Source organism: Pyrus communis, chromosome 2 (assembly GCF_041283825.1).
Source record: "Pyrus communis isolate YQ-2024b chromosome 2, ASM4128382v1, whole genome shotgun sequence".
NCBI lineage: Eukaryota > Viridiplantae > Streptophyta > Magnoliopsida > Rosales > Rosaceae > Pyrus > Pyrus communis.
In genome coordinates this window covers 4,416,499-4,437,500 of record NC_142566.1, presented here as the reverse complement: position 1 = coordinate 4,437,500, position 21,002 = coordinate 4,416,499, and the positions used below count along the sequence as shown (strand labels likewise).

At 40.5% G+C, this 21,002-nt stretch overlaps 1 protein-coding gene across 1 annotated transcript in view; it reads right to left on the bottom strand.

Annotated features, from left to right (window-relative positions):
* The window catches only part of LOC137746452 (TMV resistance protein N-like), a 45,783-nt gene that overhangs the window by 7,419 nt on the left and 17,362 nt on the right, over positions 1–21,002 (bottom strand). The window contains exons 4-5 of the mRNA XM_088682300.1: positions 1,099–2,394; positions 1–164 (exon numbers count right to left, since the gene is read on the bottom strand). Coding sequence (XP_088538426.1) covers positions 1,462–2,394 — 933 coding nt within the window. The 3' untranslated portion in view covers positions 1–164; positions 1,099–1,461. The remainder of the gene's footprint in view (positions 165–1,098; positions 2,395–21,002) is intronic.

Sequence of the window (21,002 nt, the reverse complement as noted above, 5' to 3'; positions counted from 1 at the left end):
CGGATGAATTTTGAACGTTCCTCATGACCGGCATCTGGTCCTGGCTTTGAAAGTCCCTTGGGAATAAAAGCCTCATAAATTGAATTAGCAGAAGAGTTTCCTCTAACTTCTATCATTGCATCAATTTCATCATCAGACCATTCATCCAGGGTCACTGACAAAACCTGAACATTTCAAATTCATGTTGTTCAAGACAAATATATAATTGTAATAATGCACACGACTGAAGACATCACATCAGCATATAAAAATCATAAAATAATAATGAATATTGATCAATTAAGCAACATTTGCCAGATCACCGAGCAGGCCTGAAATAGTTCTACCATGCCCCCAGAGAGTCCAATAGAACCAAAAGCAAGCATGGTTTGGCTATAAAAAGATTATGTTTCAAAGGGATAAAAGATTGTTACAGAAAGTTAATGTTATTTGGACCAAAAGATGTTTAAGCTTTTTGAAAGAATTTTTACATGAAGAGGAGAAATTAGGTGAATCAAGCTCTTGGAACTCTTCAAACCACTTTCTAAATAGCATGACCTTCAGTGATTGTGTAAGAAAAGTTAATAAAAGATAGTGTAAGAGTATTATATACAAAATTATATTATTGGATAAAGTTGTTAGTCTTCTGATATATTCACTTATAGTTTCAAAACCAATAAAAGAATGCAAAACAGAATATATATATACACACACATACATACATATATATATACACACACACACACACATATATATATATATATACACACACAAATCTTAAAAAACTGAAATATGTGAAGATACTAAAAACCGAAAAAGGTTTGAATTCCAATGTTTTAAAAATGAAAGAAAATCTAACTGGCTTCTAGAAGATTTTAGTATTATTAAACAATACTTATTGAGGAAGATGAAAAAGAAGGAAAAAAAAAATCTTTTACGTAAATTGGTTTGTGAAACATAGACAGATTTCTATCTTTAATGTAGTTGGAGGATTTAAAAGACCAGGTTGAACGACAAAAAAAACAAAAATATATGTAGGGGTAGACAGGCAATGATTTCATATGTATCTCATCTTTATATAAACCGAAGCAATTTTATGCAAAGAGTTCAGCCTCTCACTATGGGCTTTGCAGTTTTTCAGATTTAACGACACTAGCCCCTGAAGCCGTTCAATTGATGCAGGAAGCTCTCTGATAGATGTGCTATCCAAATCAAGGCTGGCTAATCTTTCCATATTTCTAATATGTCTGGAAACACCTTAAACTTTGTACAACCAGAAAGAGAGATAATTTACGGACTTGAGCTGACAAATGCTGCTTGTAAGACTCTCAAAGTCTTTGCTATACCGTAGTGTCAAGGTAGCAAGTCCCGTAAGACTATAAATTATGGATGGCAATTCTTCAATTGCAATCCCTGAAAACTTAAAATTTTCTCGGCCAGGAGAGACTTCTGCAACTAGAGTCCAATCTAAATGAAGCTCTGTTAGGTTAGGTTCTCCGTAACTTTTAGAAACTCAGGAAAATTCCTCAGATTTGAGCAGCCAGAAACATTCAGGGCTTGAAGAGATCTCATCTGAATGCTGCCTGCAAGAATCTTTAATCTTCTACAATCCTTCAGGCTCAAGGTAACGAGTCCCGTAAAATTTTTGATGGACGAGGGCAGTTCTAAAATTGCAGTCTCATCTAAATTAAGCTCTAATAGGTTCATAACTTCAGGAATTTCTGGAAAATTATACAGATTGGAGCAGCTGGAAAGATTAAGGGTTCGAAGAGATCTCATATGAATGCTGCTTGGAAGGCTATGAAGTTTCTTGCATTGCTTTAGACTCAAAATCTCAAGGTTTTGAAGAGATGAAATTGATGGGGCAAGGCCTTTAACAGATGTCTCATCCAAGCGAAGCCCTCTTAATCTTTCCAGATTTCTGACATTTTCTGGAAAGGCCTTGAGCTTTGGACAACCAGAAAGATTAAGAAGTTGCAGGGACTTGAGCTGAACAATGCTGCTTGGAAGAATCTCAAGTTCTCTGCAATATTCAAGATTCAAAGTAACAAGCCCCGTAAGATTGTTAATTGATCGAGGCAGTTCTTTTATTGCAGTCCCTTGCAAATAAAGCTTTGAAAGCTTCTCCATAACTTCGGAAATCTCTGGAAACTTCTCAAGCTTTGAGCAAAAAGAGAGATCAAAGGTTTCAAGAGATTTCATACAAATGTTCCTTGAAAAGAACTTGAGTTTGCCGCACCAACTTAGATCAAAGAGGACAAGTTTTTCAAGGGCAGAAATGGATGGGTGAACCTCATATAAACTTGTGCATCCACCAAGAATTAGCTTCTCAAGATTCTTTGCCTCAGCGAAGTCCGGTGTTTCCTTAAGACGATGAGAGCCTTTTAAATTGATAATTTTCAACTTTCCAAGAGGCTGTCAATATACATCAAGGAAAATATGTGTTACATACATAATAAGGCATTTAAAAACTAAACCATTTCAAAGCAGTATATAGGCAAATGATGAACGTACCTTAGTTCCTTTCAAGAGGTGTTCAACCCAACTATATTGCATGTCAATTTCAACAAGATTCTCTGGGTTAAAATTGGACGATAAACACTTTAGGGGACATTTGTTCCAGAACAGATAACTTAGTTTTTCAGAGAGAAACTTTAGATCCTCGTATTGCCAGTGATCATCGGCCGGCTCACCCTCTGGTAGTAAACAGTGGGTATGGACTCTGAGTAGTCTTAGTTTTGGCATTTGAACAAGGGCGGTATCTAATTCCACCACATTGTTTGAGTGTGGCCATTGCACAGTTATGCTTTCAACTGCTTCCGTAGCCTAAATTACCAAAATTGCACTTTGAATGAGTACAAACTTAAGATTAAAACACCCAATGCACATGGTTCTCATGAATTGGATTTTGGTCAAAGTTGAAGCTTTATACTTTTATTATTAAGGAAATCTAACAAAAAGTCCAAAAAAACTTTATTTTAATGAAAAATGACAAATAAAGGTGCAGTGAATAGTACCAGGAAAATGTAAAAATGAGGTTTTTCGTTAAAAATGAACAATACCGGAAGTATTATTATTATTATTATTATTATTTTAAAATTTACTAATATTACTGAGAGAGAAAAGATTCAATGCAATTATATTAATGGAGTGGAGGGGAGCGTATTTCTCACCTTTTTTTTATTTAGCACATAATGAACATCTTCATAGCTCCACAATCTGCTGCGCCTTCCAGGCTCTGTTATATATTCCTGGCGTACGATTTGGTGACCCATTTCCTCTATTAAATCATGCATCTCGAGTACACCATCAGATGAGATAGTGACAAGAGCTCTACCAACTAGAACGTCTAATCCGGTATGGGGATGGAAGTCACAACCCTCCATAATCCTTGTTGCCAAGTCTTTCTTCATTTGTTTAAAGAAACATGCAATATCAAGAAATATTTCCTTCTGCAAATCATCTAGTCCATCATAGCTTGTTCTAAGGACTTTTTGGATTCCCGGGTGCGGGTTTCTCGCTATTTTCTTTAACTCATCTTTCCACACAAGTACACTTTTGTCATCGAGAAATGCTCCCAAGACTTTTGAGTGCTAAAGGCAAACCTTGAGCATATTTTATGAAATGGCCTGACAGATCAATGTATTCTTCTGTGGGTTGCTTTGTACTGAAAGCATACTGCACAAACAGCTCAAGAGCATCGTCGTCATTTAACAACTCGGGCTCATACATCTGATCACCAAGTCTACTTAGTGACTGTTTATGTCTAGTTGTTATAATGATTTGACTTCCGCCACCAAATGAAGGTTGCTTTCCAATTAAGGCTTCAATTTGGGATGAACTCTCCACATTATCCAGAACAAGTAAAACTTTTTTTCTTACCAACTCTTTCCATCATCTTCTGAAAACCATTTCTCAAAATCTCTAAACTCCCCACTTTCATATTTGTGATACTAGATAGAATTTCTGCCTGCATATCTAGTGGCGCTTCACCTGCATCAGCTGAGGGAAAACGTATTTCCAATCAGGAATAGATAGAACTCTCCACATTATCCAGAACAAATAGAATTTCATATTTGTGGAGATGGCCGATGAAGGTATTGCGAGTGACTTCGCCTCGAAAATTCAAGAAGACATCGTATTTCCAATCAGGAATAGATGAAGAAGAAGAAGCCATCAACAAGCACAAGATCGACAGCCTAATGTGAGTCTCGTGTAGCCCCTCAAGAAACTCAAGATTGCAGGTCAACGACCCCCTTCGTTGGTTCTCACTAGAAAAATGAAATGTATCTTCGGGGAGGGGGCGCTTGGAAGTTGCCAGGAAAGAAAGGGTCGCTTTGGCTAGATAAAGTTCACTAAACTACGCCGTCCGATTGAAATAAAGTAAGTGGGATTGCACATGTTTGCCGACAGCCCCATCAGGCTGAGCCCCAGTCCCCTCAGCATGTCCCCTTTTCCCTTGCTTTTTGGCGCGTTACCTTCCCTTTAGCGCGTCAAAGTGCGCAGCTTTCTCTCTTCCTCAGCGCGTCCAGACCTAGTGCGGGTCAGAATTTTTCATCCGGGCCGGTTTCTTGTGTTAAATTTGCCCCAAATATCAGTTTCGACCAAAAATTGATATTTGATCCAAGGGTTCGATCAAATAAGGAAAGTTTAAAAACTAAATTTAAAATTTAAATTATAACCCAAGGGTTAAAGTTAGTCTAACAAATACAAATGAAAGAAAGTAACATCCATATTTTAAACCTTTTAATTTTTATTTAAAATGGTTTCTAAGATTGACATAACTAATTATTTTGGTTCTTGAATTTAAAATCAATATAAGTGGTACTTGAGATTGTTCACTATCAATCATTTTGATCATCTTGTGCAAAATCTTGGTTAAATGAAGTGTATCTTTGTCAATCCATTTGAATTGATGGTTTCTTCTATTTAATGAATTTTTTTTCACAAATCATGGTGCATATTATTGGTGGTCCAAAGCTCCTTTATGTGTGTAACTTCTACTTATGTCATGATCTTTTTGCTTCTACCAAATATTATTTCAGATATTTTGTTTTTACTATTTGTTTTACTTTGTACATGGGGTGGCTTTTAGGTTCCCCTGCTGTCATACTTGCTATGTTATTTCCTTAACAAGGTTTGCTTTTATGTTTCCTTTGTTCATAAATTTCCTCTTTTAATTTTAATATGATATTAGGATGATCGGTGAGCACTATTACCCCATGATTTTCACACATGCACACAAAAACAAAATTTAGAGAGTTTCTCGTCACAACTAACATATTTATCAAAATACCCAAAAGGTTTTGTTTGGACCCGATTTTACACTATTGGCCCGAGCAATCGAGGCCGTAGAATAAGTAAAATTCTAAGCCGTTGGATTGAAAGAAGATTGAGATGATTGATTAGTAATTTGTCTAGATATTATTATGATTTTAATAATCATGATCTTATCTAAGGAATTATTGAAAATTATTTCTAAAGTGCAAAGATAATTAAGGAGTCCAAAAGATTGAAATGCTATCGGATCAAAAGATCGAAGATAAGGCTCAGTTTGGATTTTATCGTAATGCATGTTTTTTTGGGTTGGCAAATGGATATTAATTGGCAGAAAGATTAATGCATGCGTGGAGGAAGAGTTGAAATGAAGGAGGACTTCTCTCTCTGTTTATGCAAGTCTGCTTGGGATATACCACATCTGGAGAAGCCAAAAGTGAAGAGTCGTGCATGGTAATAACTGGCATCAGGATAGCATCAAATCCGTTTAGAATAGGTCACGGCATGATAATTCACTATTATTATGCATGGCACTTGGATTGGACCATTAGTTTGGATTGCCTCCAAATAATGGTAGGCGTTGATTGGTTTTAATGCAATTGCATTATATTCACTGGAGCTACATTATCATTTTTTTTTTAAAATCCAAATCGATGGGATTTCATGCATTATCACATCCCAAAAAAGTGGGAGTGCCTACACGAAGGATTATCTAATATTCTTAGGAATATTACTTCTACACGGGGCATACTCACGGCAAGCAACAAGCAATGAAGCGTACTGGCACTATAAATATAGAGGCAATGGCAACAGAATAAACCCCTCCAATTCAACACACAAATTGCCCTGCACAAACCTCTCAAACATCTTGAGATTTTTTTATTTTCTTTTTCCGCCAACACATCTTCAGTTTGGATAAACAGCACTGTGAAGGCAACCGACGAACATCTTCAGTTTGGATAAACAACATTGTTGTCATAGAATCAGCCAACCGAGGAACACCTTTAGTTTCGATAAATAGCACTGTGTCAAGGCCGACTAGTTACCTATCCAAGTCTCAGTCGAGAAAGGTTTCCGAATCTTTATTGGCAGAGGTCATCTTATTAGCCTTCTCGGCCGAGTAAGGTGTTACCAATTACTACATTCGGCACAATGAACGCCGAGTGGTTTTATGATTGGATACTCACAAGTGAGTTTCAGAGTTCGGAATTCTGACGGCCGAACTGTATTTACCATCAAGACATACATCTTTTTTGAGTACCTGTGTTCGTATAATTTGGAGCCAGTTCGACATGCTTATACTCTTATGAATATAATCACCATGACCGAACCCGGCGTCGACGATTCGTGAACTTTGCAAAACCAGCAGCCTTGTCTGTAGGCTCGAGAACCCAAAGGCCGAGACGTGTTTCTTCCTCGGTCGTAGTTGCAAGATCAAGAAGTCAGTAGCGCGTTCAACTTGACATCAACAAATTTTACTCCTCGGTTGACGAGTTGGCATGCCCCGCATCAACTGAAGGACGTAGTTAGCTCATTAGTTACTCGGCCAGCGCGCCACGTAGGCTTTGTAATTTTTAAGGTCAATAGGTTTATAGAGTTTCTAGTCATAACTAACATTGCCATATAGTCAAAATGCTCAAAGTATAGAAAAGAAATATAGAGAAGATATCAAGTTAGAGTAGTTACATATGGAGAATGTCATGCCGTCACGCGATGGGATTGCATGATTTCTCTTTCATTGCAATGTATTTTTCATAAAACTTCCTTTTCATGATTACGGACTACGATCCTTGGTGATATAAAATCAACATTTGACTCAAGCATAAAAGTTATCTACGGTGAGAAACCTAATGGTAATTTTGTAAAGTCCAAAAACTTTGCATATGCCATTGTTGTGGTTGGTGAGCATCATTATGCTGAGACTGCGGGAGACAGCCCAAACCTAACGATGTCAGAATTGTTGATGTAAATTTCTGCCGTCTTCAGTCTTGACGAAAATGCACATGTAAAACAATCAACACCTTTGATCAGAGACCTAAGCCTCACGTGCCCACGAGGTGGGGGGGGGGGGGATTAAGTCAACGGATCTCCGATGTATAAGTTAGTTTATCTGAGAGAGTAAAGTGTTTAGGGCTTTTTTAGGGTAATTAATCCTTATCTTTAAGTCCTTGCCAAGGGCAGGTGAGCTGTGGGTAGTCGTATTCAGCTGCTGAGACCTCCAGGGGTGTGAGTTGCGCGTGGGAACATCTAAGAAGCCTACCCATTTATTAAGGGCAATCTTGTCTTTCTTGAATAAAAGTCCACGTGTTGCCTCTAGAATTATTGGGATTATTTTAGGCTCCATAAATGCCCCCACACCTACTGTGATGCACGCAGGAAAATGATAGTAGGTGTAGGAATCCCAAGCTGCTTAGGCTTGTGAAGTTGTTTCCCAATTTGAACTTGATCTTCTTTCTTGATTTGGAGATAGATGATGAGTCAATATTATATTATATATTTTACCCTATTCTTAGTATTAATTTGGTAATTTTTTGGGTAGAATTTTGATACTTTGTGTTATATTTTCAATATAGGACATTCGACTTCCTCTGAAGCAAAACATGATCAAACGGACGAATTTTGGAGTGATTCAAATTGGAGGACATTTGTGTGTCACTTTTCTTGTTCGTATCAAAATTTGAGATTTTTCTACAGAGCGGTTATTTTCTGGCGATTAAATAAAGAAGCAGTGCGCGTTGCTGGAAAGTGACGTTTCTAAGTTTGACTTGCGTTTTTGGAGCCCAAGATGACCTCATATGGGTTCGTGGCCTTCTAGAGAAGTGTTCAGAATAGTTCAAGCTTTAAATCCAGCTACTTTGGGCCAGTTTTTGAGTTGATTTGGGTCCAAAACGTGGCTGTGCAGATTTCTAGGCGAATTTACCAAGTTAATTTAGGATTATGTTTCCTATTCTATTTCAAGTTTTTAGGTTTCCTAGTTGGATACCTTTGACTAGGAGGATTTTAATGAGAGTTGTATAAATAAGCCTTTTGGCTAAAACCTGGGGGGGGGGGGGGGGGGGGATTGTTTTTGGGCATATGCAACTTTTGAGAGAATAGTTTGGCTAAAGTTTTGGAGATTTCAAGACTTACACTTCAGGTGTTTTCATCCTTTTTCTAATTTAATACAATTATGTTGATTTTATTTATGAATATGTGTAACTAATCCCTTTCGCTAGGGTGAGGCCATGATCCTTAGCAAGAATATGTAGTCTCTTTTTAATTTTCTTATGAATTTATGCATGCAAGTTTTGGATTGTTAATCACTGTGCTTTAAACTATCTATTTGTCTTAGTGCTTCGCGACCATTAGGATATTTAGAAAAGTAATTTGATGCAATTTTGGCGGATGACTGTCCCTAAAATTGACTAAGGCTTCTTGTGGTTAACATGTGTAACTACTTAAGATGGACAACACGTCTTAGGAGTTATATGGTTTTCAAAAGGTCTTCACAAAACTTAATGAGTCTTGCATGTTCACATTCGATCTGGACGCCACGGACGGGTTGCATGTTAGATATACGTTCTATATTGGGGGTTCCAAATAGAGCATACTTTAGGAAAACCTAACCTTCAAAATATGCATGTGTAATTCATAAGGATGTGGGGGGCATTTGTTGCGCCGGACTATCTCGGACTGGATTAGCTTCAAGGACTAAGCTGGACTGGCTTAGACTAGACTAAACTGGACTAACTTAGTGAAGCGTTTGGTGCAGTATTGGACTAAGAAGCTGGATAATAACAAATTCTAATATTATATTATTTAATATATAAATTATTAATATTTTATTATGATCTTATCTTTTTCTTCATCTTTTCCTACCATTTCCGTCCCACTCTTTTCCTCTGCTCTCATCGTCCCACCCTCTCCCTCTTTTTTTCCTCTTAGACCTCTTAATTCATGTCTCTTTCTCATTCCTGGTCAAACTCCTTATTGATTCCAGTCTTTATTTCTCTGTCATCCCTCCCTCTCTAGCTATGCGTTGTTCGAATGGAACCTCACGGCTCCAATTTTCCCGATGAGTTGCAGGTTTCCCGATGTGTTTTCCGGCCAACCATTGTTAAATTGGATGAAGTTAGCACCGCCAAAAAATTCATCACCATCCCTAGACTGAGATCTTAGCTTTGAATGCTCGAATATGTCATGGATTTGAAGAAGCCCAAACAGGCCGAGACTTCCAGGCCATTTTCCGGCCACATTCGACCACATTTTGGCCTCGATTTAGGTAAAATCGTAATCTTGTCACTCCCAGCTTCAATTTGGTATATTTTATATGAAAGTTGGTTGTGAAATGGATCTGAAAGAGAGTTGGAAAGTTAATGATTGATCTAGGTGACCGGAGATGACGAGGAGTTTGTCGGGAGTGGTCGTTGAGCATGACGAGGATGAGAAAGAGAGGATAGTCTTAGCTAGTCCCATGGTTATTGGGGGGTCTCGCTAAGACCTCTTAGTGAAGGGTTTTGTCCATGCTAGTCCCCTTTAGTCTCATTAATGTTAGTCCCAGCATGGAACAAACACAGTATTGGACTAATAGCTAGTCCAGTCCAGTCCAGTCCAACCTAGTGAGGGCAAACAAACGCCCTACGTAGGATTGTTAGGGTGACAGCGGAACCCTAGTGTTTTTCCAAAGTTATTTTTAAAAATCTTTTCTCTTTGATTTGTTTCCTTTTTAATTGGTCATTAGTTGCTTTCTTTAAATTACTTTTATTAAAATTCGTTTTTAATACTTTTAAATTCAAAATCAACATTTTCCAATTTTGACTTTCAGATAATTAATTAGGATTAGGGTTTTCCATACATTGTTTTAAATAATCCCAGCGGAAAATGACCTTACTTGAGCCATTTATACTACAAAAACCTTGTTCTCTTGCAAGTATTTTGTGTGATTTTATCTCTACTGTGGCAGGTGGTAAAATCCCTATCAAGAAATTGGCGCCGTTGCCGGGGATTGTTTATAAACAATTTCTGTTAAACATAATTCTTTGTTAATTATTGCTGCTAAAAAAAATTTTAAAAATAAAAACAACAAATTTTAATTTAATTTTCGTTTTTCTTTCTACAAATCACACAATCTGGGCAGATTTTGTATATGGTTTGCACCAAATCCCAGAATCAACAGCAGTTAAAATTCAATCCAGAACCGGAACGCATATTACGAGAAAGGCACAGGGAGCAGATTTTGGCGTGGGAACCCTTATTGGAGGACACTTTTCTGAAAAATCTGTTTTCAGGGGTTTGGAATAGGCAAGATACCATGGCTTTTGCCATACCAGCTGCCGGGCGTCCTTTGAGAGATACATTAGCAGCCCATGCTAATGAATTACCTAGTTGCATTGTTTATCCAGAAGAGGAAGGCGACGCGTTCAAGATAAGACATCACATGTTGGAGATTTTGCCTACTTTTCATGGATTAGCTCATGAGGATCCAAATATGCATATCACAGAGTTTTTAATGGGGTGCAAAAACATTATAGTGAGGGGGTTTACTGCAGAGTCAATCAAACTTCGTTTGTTTCCTTATTCATTGAAAGATAAGGCAAGAACATGGATGCTTACACTACCATCTGCTAGTATCCCTTCTTGTGCACAGATGAGTGACAAATTTCTTAACAAATATTATCCAGCCTCAAAAACTCTTGATATGAGGACTCAAATTTTATCCTTTGCCAAAAAGCCTAATGAAGAGTTTCACGAGGCATGGAAGCATTTTAAGGAGCTGCTCAGAAAATGTCCACATGCAGGCATTGATGGAGACACACGGATGGGGATATTCTTTAGAGGATTAAATTCAAACAATAGACTTCTTCTAGGAAAAGGAAAATAATTATTCACTATACCTATTTAATTTTGCCTTAAGTAGGGGATTAAATAAATTTGGAGAATAATTATTATCCCAACAAGAAAGATAAGCCAAAGGAAATTGTTATTCTCCCTCCCCTAGCGTTATTCTTTTCTTGCCCATATAGATAGTCGTCTCTCGTTGTAGTTCTTCTTCTCCGTGCTGCACCAAGGTAAGAAAAAATTGAATTTTTATATGGACTTTTGATACAATCATCTTGAAAGGCACATAAACATCCTCCAATTGGAATCACTCCAAAATTCATCCGTTTGATCACTTTTTGCTCCAGAGGAATTTGAATGTCCTACATTGAAAATACATTACAAAGTATCAAAATTTTACCAAAATAACCAATAAATTAATACTAAGATTAGGGTAAAATATATAGTATAATATCGACTCATCATCCAGCTCAGGTAATCGCTGCATTCAGGAGAAACTGAGCAGTTGTACCACCCTTCCACGTCTAGATATTCCGGATTAGTTTACCCTCTCGTATTGGAGAGCACACACCATGTCTGAATGGGGAGAGTGTGTCTTTTGCTTGTCATAGCGATACACCATGCTACAAGGCAGCGTGCATTTTCTGCTTGTCACAGGGGTACACCATGTGCAGGGTAACAGGCGTTTTCTACTTATCACAGGGGTACACCATGTCTGCAGGGCAGCGGGCGTCTTCTGTTTGTCACAAGGGTGATTAGCTTATCATATTTCACTGGAGAGCTTACGTCATATCTGCGGGGCAGTGGGCGTCTTCTGCTTGTTGTAGGGTTGATTAGTTTATCCTCTCTTGCTGGAGAGCTTACGCCATGTCTGCAAGGCAGAGGGCGTCTTCTGCTTGTTGCAGGGTTGATTAGTTTATCCTCTCTTGTTGGAGAGCTTGCGCCATATCTGCAGGGCAGCAGGTGTCTTCTGCTTGTTGCAAGGTTGGTCAGTTTATTTATGCATTTAACCTAGACTTGTGAATAACTCATTCAATCTTCATTGAAAATAGAGGCTTTTATTAACTTTGCTCGTAGGCAGTAATGGCATAACAACTGATAATTCTCAGCATGTAAGGTTTTGTCTATTAAGTTGCTTGAGTCTTCGAACTTTTTCATCTTAAACGGGGTCCAAGGAATGGTGGGAGGTCACATGTAGTACTTTCTCAGGTTGTAGACATTTCATTGTTTGTTAATCTCTTTGTTGCTCATAGTGGCAAGGGTGTGGCTGCCCCTTCCGCCTATTCGACTAATTTTGTAAAGACCTGCCCAGATGGGAGCCATTTTTTGGAGCCTTCCTGTCGAGCAGTGATTAAGACTTTTCTGAGGACTAAATCTCCTGGCTGGAACTGCAGGATTTTTGCCCTCTTGTTGTAGCTAGAGAGGAACTGCTACTGATAGGCCGAAATGCGGGTAATAACCTTCTCGCGCTTTTCCTCTGCCAGGTCTAAGTTGGTGGCCATCTCCTTCTTGTTCTGCTCAAAATTTGAAAGTACAGTGTTGATGCTTGGCACCATAACGTTGGGATGAATGATCACCTCAGAACCATATGCTAGGGAGAATGTCGGTTGCTCGTCTTTTGGTGGTGCGATATGGCCATAGAACACTAGGGAGTTCATCTGGCCACTTGCCCTTCTTGTCTGAGAGGGTCTTCTTAAGGCAGTCGAGGATGGTCTTGTTGGACGCCTCGGTCTACCCGTTGCCTTACGGATACTAGGGCATGGACATGTGCTGCTTGATGCCATATTTTTCGAAGAACTTTGCCAAGTCTTTGCCCACAAACTGTGGACCATTTTCAGTGACGATGGAGTGTGGGATGTTGAGGCGGCAGATTATGTTCTTCCATATGAAGCGCTTTATGTCCGTCTGGGTAGTTGTGGTCATGGGTTCAGCTTCGACCCATTTTGTGAAGTAGTCGGTCACTACAATCATTATGCATCTGCTCCAGTAACAGGCAGCATTGGCTTTACCAGGTCAATCGCCCACTGCATGAATGGCCAAGGGCTCGTCTGCGGGTAAAGTTCACTAGCAGGTAGCGCAGGCACGGGCTTGAAGCGTTGGCAGCTGTCGAACCTTTGTACATACTCCTTGGCGTCTTGATACATGGTTGGCCAATAATAGCCAACGTTAAGAGCTTTTTGTGCTAGGGAGCGGCCTCCTGAATGGTTTCTACAGACGCCTTTGTGGATTGCGCTAAGGATCTTTAGGTCGTCGGAAGGCGATAGGCAGCGGAGGTGTGGTCCTGAAAAAGATCTTCGAACGAGCATGTTGTTCCACATGTAGTAGCGTGCTGCCTTCATTTGGAGCTTCCTTGACTCCAGTCTGTCTGGAGGGAGTGTTCCATTGACTATGTAGTCAATGATGAGATCTTGCCAACTCGGGGTCGTGTTGATTTGCGCCACCTCGACTGCTGGTTCCTTATCTTTGTTTAGCTTTTCCAGATATTCGACTAGTATGGAGCATCTGAGCTGATGGTTTAGTGCGGAGCCTAGGCTCGCTAGTGCGTCTGCGTGGGCATTTTTTGGTTATGGAAACTGAGTGAGTGTGTACGCCTAGAACATCACTAGCTGCTCTCGTACCTTCTCGAAGTATCGAGCCATCCTTGGATGCTTTGCTCCGTACTCCCCTGAGGTTTGGTTGGTGATCAGCTAGGAATCGGAATAGATCTTGAGCTTCTTCACCGCTAGGTTTTTTGCCAATCGAAGACCTGCTAGTAAGGCTTCATTGTTTGATGCCTTGAAGCTCAGAGTGATCGCCTGTTCAAGCATTAAATCGTCTGGGGTAGTAAGAACTATGCCTGCTCTCGATCCTTGGTAGTTGGATGATACATCGACGTGTAAGCATTAAAAGTATCATGCATGTGGGGTTGATGCTGATACGGTGTGCTCGGCTGCCTCTGGGGCATTTTTGGGCTAAGTTGCTGCGCTAGTCAGAACATCTGCCAGTTTTCGCTCCTTTAACATCGTGTGTCTGGGCCGTGCAAAATATCACGTCATGACTGCATACGTCTAAATGTACAGCTTAAGCTTCTGGGTTGCAACAACTAGCTTCAAAATCAAAGTTTCGATTTTCGGGTATCTAGCTTCCTGATAGGAGCATATTTAGGCGCCTTAGTTAGCTTGTTTTCTTACATTTATGTTGTTAGTTCATAGTTATTTTAGCATTTTGAGCTATATTCATGTGTTTGTAGGTCCAAATGGTTAAAGTGGCAAGAAAGTGCAATTTGGAGCAGTTTTGGGCTTGGAATGATTAGCACATGCTTGGAGCAAGGTGGATGGACGAAATTGAAGACCAAAGGAGACTAGGAATCTGCTAAAGAGATGGAAGAAATTAATTCAAGATTTGGAAGTAAAGGAATCAGCCACAAAGAAGGAAACATGAGTCAAACTTCCTTATTTTGACTTTGCTTCCCTAATCTTTTCCTACATAAGTTCCAGCTACCAAAGAGGGTCCCTAATTAATTTAGGACACTTAAATATAAATTCTAGAGGCCTTAATCCTAGTCAAAAGGGGATGTCGCACCACCTTACCTTTTATTCCTTCCTTGCCGTGCAAGGGAAACACTATTCCCTTTTCTATTTTCCTTGCCGCAAATCCCTTCCCTTTTTCCTTAGGATTTTGACTTTAATTCTCCTTTTCCTTGGGGATTTGGGGTCCAATTCTTTCCTAAAATATTTAATTAAAGTTAAGATCCTTTCCCTAAAATAAAAACCTTATGCCGCACCCATACACACATCCATTCATTCATATACACAAATCAACCATCATTCATCCCCGTCTTCACCCATAGCCGCATCCTTCCATTCAGCCATCATCTATACACACTTCCGCACCCTATCGTTCATCATACTTCCCTGCCATTTGTCAATCCTTCACCATAATACACCAAAACCCAATTTCACACCCTTATGCCCTTGTGCCGTAGCTTAGCAAGGAAGAATGAGAGGAGAAGCAGCCTTGGACGTTTTTGGCTATTCAAGTTAGATTGTTGGAACGTTTTTAGGTGTAATCTATCTTTTGTTTTCAATGTTTAATTTAAATTCTCTTTGTTTTGCTATGAAGAGGAGACTTTGAAACCATGATTATATTTGTGATATGAATTGATTAATTCTAGTTGTGATTTCATAAATTGTGAATGCGATTTACTTAATTGTTTGATTAAGAACTTATTCTTGTATGTTGATTAAGGAGGACTACTTAGTTTGCATGCTTGAATTTGATGCTAGAATATAAGGGAGTTTCACATAATCGTTACAAACTTATATTCACAAGTAGTAAAGGTTGCTGGTCACAATCATGTTAAGTTAAATTCCTGGCATGAGTATCATGATGTCATAGTTACAAATGCCTTGTCAATGCTTATGATTTTCATGAAACTTAATGATCTTTGCTTGTGTCTCTATTATGCAGCTCATGTAGGGAACTTGGGAAGAATAATTTGGTTGCCGATGCGTTGTCCATCCAATTCAATGACTTAAGGAAAATCTGAGGGTTAATTAGTGATGTCACGGTTAATCTGGGGTGTTAAGGTTCATGGTTTATTGGAAAAGCAACTGGAAATCAATTTGTATGCACGTGTGTCATGTGTGGAGAAGGACCCTCTAGCTAGCTAATCACTCATCAATTCACCCAAATTTGTATTCCTTTACTTAGTTTCTACAGTTTACTTGTTTTTACTTCAAATTCGTCAAAAACCCAATCTCCTTTACTTTATTGTGTCAAAATTAGCTAAAATCTGTCCAATTTGTGTTTTTAAGTGTTTTAAGTCAAGTTAAAGTTAGAATTCGTCCAAATTAAGTCCCAGAGTCTAGTTTGAGTCTATTTAATTGTTTTGTGTTGTTTCGAGTCTTTTTAGTTTGTTTTGAGTTCTTTGAGTCTAGTTAAGTGTTTTCAAGCCTAGTTTTATGTTTTAAAGTCAGTTTTAAGTAGATTAGCAATCCCTCCTAATCCCCGGTCTAGAACGATCCCTTCTTGCATCTTTACTACAATTGTCAACAAGAAGGGTTTAATTTAAGTGCCTTGTAATCATTTCTCGCACTTCGTCGTTCCCATTGCCTCGCTATGCATCCTGTTTGTCTTGACAAAAGCTTGCATTGGTTGATAGTTCGTGAGAGGAATTGGTTAAGTGCAGCTACTCGTCAGGTCATGGATCTCCTTCAGAGTGGTGGGGGACTTCATATCCAGGATCACTTAGATCTTCTTTGGATGCACATTCGGCGTGGTCTGACCACTGCTTAGGGTCAAGGAAGATGTGCTCAGCATCTTCTTCGGGTTTCCATCCTGATTCATCTTCCACGGCATTGTCAACCTTGATGCCAACTTCTTGACCTGCCTGCTGTGATTGCTATTCGGTGGAGGTAGAATCATTTTTTTGCACTTTAGTTGCTACTGTTGGGGCAAAAGATTTTTTCTTCGTCTCCTTAAGAACTTGTACATTGCATCGCCTGGACATGGCCTGGTCGCCTTTGATCTCTCTGACTGCTCCTCCCAAAATGCCAAATCGGATTTTCTGGTACTTGATTGAGGTCACAGCTCCAATCTTCACAAGCCAGGGTCAGCCCAATATCCCACTATAAGGAGATGGGTCGCTGACGATCATGAAGGTCTGTGATGAGACAATCGGTGTACTGGTTACGTCGAGTGTGATAGTGCTAATGGCAGTTGAGGTAAGTAAGTTAAATCCGGTCAAGACCTCTACTTTGCGTTGGATCGTGCTTTCCAGGCCCATCTTCTGGATGACTAAGAGTTGTAGGATGTTGACTGAGTTTCCGTTGTCCACCATGATTCTGTCAACGATGTCTTAAGCCAGTTGTACAAAAATCACATGGACGTCGTTGTGGGGAAAGTCTACTCCCTCAGCGTCCTGCTCGGTGAAGCTGATGATTGGTCCAGGTACAGCATATATGGCTTGATCCTGATTGACAGATCTCGCTTGCTGGATTTTCCTCTTCTTGGAATTGTTGGTGGCCTCTAAATGCTCAGATTCGGCAAAGACTTTGTTAATTCGAATTGTCTTGGTTGGGGGTTCGGCATCGGCATCTACTTCTCACTTTGGCTGGGCAGCTGGTTTGTCGACATACTTGTAGCATTCGTTTTCCATCACGAGCTGCTCAAGGTACCTTTTTCATGTGATGCAATCATTGGGTGTGTGCCCATGACCTCTGTGGAATACGCAGTATTTGGTTTGGTCCATCTTAGCGGTGTCGCCCTTTATGGGTAGCAGTGGCTTGAACCATGGCTTGTCCTTGAGATCGCGAAGGTTCTGGTTAATCGGGACTAAGAACTTGGTGCACGTCTTGGGTGCTGTGCCTCCCTTTGCTTTTGTTGTTGAGCGATTTATCGCTTGCCTTTTTCTGAGTTGGTTCCGCGTCTTTGCATTTTTGCTCAGCTGCTTCTGGGAGCGTTTTTCTTCATCCCAGAGGGAGTGCTTTTCTGCCAAAGCATAAGAGTTTACTAGGGACAGGTTATCGCCCATAATCAATTCTCTGAAAAGTGGGTGATCTGCTAGGAGCCCCTTTCGGAAAGCTGAGCATGCGATGCTGTCATCGCATCGGACAATTTTTGCCTTTTTCGCCTTAAATCTTTTGACATAAGTGAGGAGTGACTCCTTCAGGTATTTCTTCATGTTGAAGAGGTGGTTAGACTTCTTTTTAATTGAGCAGTAGAACAAATATTCCTTAGTGAAAACCAAGGAAAGTTCAGTGAAGTTCCGGATTGAACGTGGCAGCAAGGTGTGGAACTAGTCTTATGCCTCACCTTGGAGCGTCGTGGCAAAGATTTTGCACATAATAGCGTCCTTGTTGGCATAGAGGGTTATGGCACTTCGGTAGTTCATCAAGTGCATGTCCGAATCTTCATCTCCCCTGAACGATGTGAAATATGATGAGTTGAACTTCCACGGTATCGTCTGTAAATGGTGCCTTACTTAGGTTGGCCACGTCTTTACGGAGGGCATCATCAGTAGTGTCAATGCGCTGGAATCCAGTCAGCTGCTCTGTTATGAGCCTTTGTACTTCCTCCTGAATTTAAGCCTGATGGGGGCAACGGAGTCTCTAGCTGCCCTCGGTGTTGACCTGTCGATCCATGTTGCTCTTTTGCTCGTTCTTCTCGTCTGTGCCACGGTTGTGGTACACGCAGTTAACCCTGTGTTGCTCGCCACCGCTCTAGGCGGGGGCTGCCAGTGGAACTTGAGCTAGATGGCTTACGTACTCTTCTCTGGGTGTCATGCGGCTGCCTACTCCGTTGCTTCGTAGAAGGATCTCCTTATGGGCCTAGCCTAGTATGGACGTTTCTCCCGGAATGTCCTGAGTTCTCATCGAAGTATGAACTTAACCTCGAATACATACTGACTTGTGAGCTTAGTCAAGAATGAACGTTTTTATGCACATTTAAGCGGGAGAAGACGTTTCCCCGAGGCCCAAACGAAAGTGCACACTAGCCGAACGCACGGTTCGTGAAGGTTGAGCGGCTCTTTGCCAGGATGTCGCTGGAATGCGACTCTTTGCCGGGACGTCGCTAGAAACGTCGCTAGAATGAGTCACGTTCTTCTGCCCTTGTCCTGCTTCGTGACACCTCATCTGGGGTGCGCTGCAACTCGATGCGCTCAAGGAGTTAGTTCACTAAGGTGGTTTGCTACGCGAGGGCGTTCGTCAAATTGGCGACCTGTTAGGGCAGGTGATGCTCGCCATTTGGATTAGAAGAGCTTAGAAAATGGGCGTCTCCATGTGTGATGGAAGTATAATGGACTGCAAGTACAAAACTTGAGCCTAAAGAGGGCATTCCTGAGAAAAGTGAGGTGAAAGTAATCTTGAATCGATCACGAGACTTATGGTCGGAATCTGGATCACTGGAGGTGGCCTTAAAATGGATTGGGTTGCGGGCTGGGTCATTAGAGCTGGTCGCTGTCCACGTTGGATCGGCGCTTGCTAGCTTTAGGCCTGCATGGCAATAGGCCCTCCTGGTCGTTGGGCTACCACATCATGGCCTGCTGGCTGAGTGGCTTGGGCTTGGGCCAATTGAGCTATTTGGCTGGCAGCAGCTGCCATGTTCTGGGTTCGGGTTTAGGCCTGCTGTGCAGTTAGGCCTGCCGTTGCAATGGGCTGGGGCTCTTATGGCAGCTGCCAAGTTTAGTCCTCCTGCCCATGGGCTTGGAAATTGACTTGGGCCTCCTGCTTAGGGTTTGGCTGGGTGCGGCGCTGCAAGGGTAGCGATGGTGGGAGTAGTGTCGTGGCCTGGTGGCCTTGCCGTGGCTGCTGGGTCATGGTGGTAGTGATAATGGCGCAGCTTCACGGCGGTGGAGTTCCTCCTGCCGTCGTGTTAAGCCTTGAGGACCTCTGCCGTCGTGTTAACACCTTTGATCACAGACCTAAGCCTCACGCGCCCACAAGGTTGGGGGGGGGGAGTTAGGTCAACGGATCTTCGATGCCTAAGTTAGTTTCTATGAGAGAGTAAAGTGTTTAGGTTTTTTTAGGGTTGCAAAAGCTCTGAAAAATTGGTAGAATATGGGGTATTTATAAGGCTAGGGCCGGCCATATAGTGTTTAATGGAGAGATATTCTCTAAATATTCCCAAGATATTAAATAGGAAATAATAAATTGAGATAATGGTGTAATTATCCCTAATTTATTTAAATTAGGATTACTTACTTGATTGGAGTCAATCTTCAATTGGGAATGTATTAAAGATAGAATTTGGGTAATTAATCCTTATCTTTAATTCCTTGCCAAGGGCAGGTGAGTTGTGGGCAATTGTATTCAGCTATTGAGACCTCCAGGGGTGTAAGCTGCGCGTGGGAACATCTGAAAAGCCTACCCATTTATTGAGGGCAATCTTGTTTTTCTTGAATAAAAGTCCACAAGAACCTGACCCAAGTGTCATCAGCAATGTGTGTGAAAGTGTCAAGTGCATTGTTATCTTAATAACTGGCAGACCTATTGTAATTGAACCATATATTTCCTCGATTGATGCTATGGTGGCAGCATGGTTGCCAGGCTCTGAAGGCCAAGGCTTTACTGATGTCCTTTTTGGGGATCATGGATTCAATGGAAAGCTTCCAAGATCATGGTTTAGAACTGTTGGTCAACTCCCAATGAATGTTGGTGATTCACACTATGATCCACTTTTCCCGTTTGGGTTCGGACTGGAAACTGAGTCGGTAAAGGAGCTTGTAACAAGGTAACTCTTCATACATCTATATCTATATAGGACCAGCTTCATAGCAGGTATCCTGTTTTCCTGCACGCTTGTTCATATTACAAAACTTGATGGGAAAAAAAAAGAAATGAAATATACAAGGGAGTTGGGACCAGTGGTGGCTTCTAGGTTTTAATCTATCACTACTACATAATGTTTTAAAGCATTCATGTGTTCCGGTGTAATATAAACCGAAGAACTTGGTTACTTGTATTGCTCCTAACTACAGCTTCGTGATGCCTGCAAGTTGACCTCAGCTGGTGTTGTTGCAAGGCCATGCATACTTATCGTCGTGGTTGCTCTGATTCTCAGCTTATAGTTTAGAGGTATAGTTTTGGGTCTAGGATTATTGAGTTCTTTTTCAAATTGCGTAGTTTCTGCTTACACATTGCCTTTTTCCTCTAAAAATTTCAGGACGCTTTTAGTAATGGTAGATTCCTACAGAAATTGGATTTGTTGACGGACACAGTTTATGGCAGGAAGGGAAAAGCTTTGAGTTGATTAGATTATGGCGGCCACAAATTCTGGTTAACATAAAAATTATAAGCATTCATTTGTCGAGCCATTTTTAACGATTACAATTTACATGTAGCAGCAACTTTGGATAATAAATTAAATTGATTTTTGTTTTGAAATTCTTGAGTGAAAAAGAATGTTAGGAGGATCATCATTGTTAAGCCCTTCTGTTGGTCTATTAT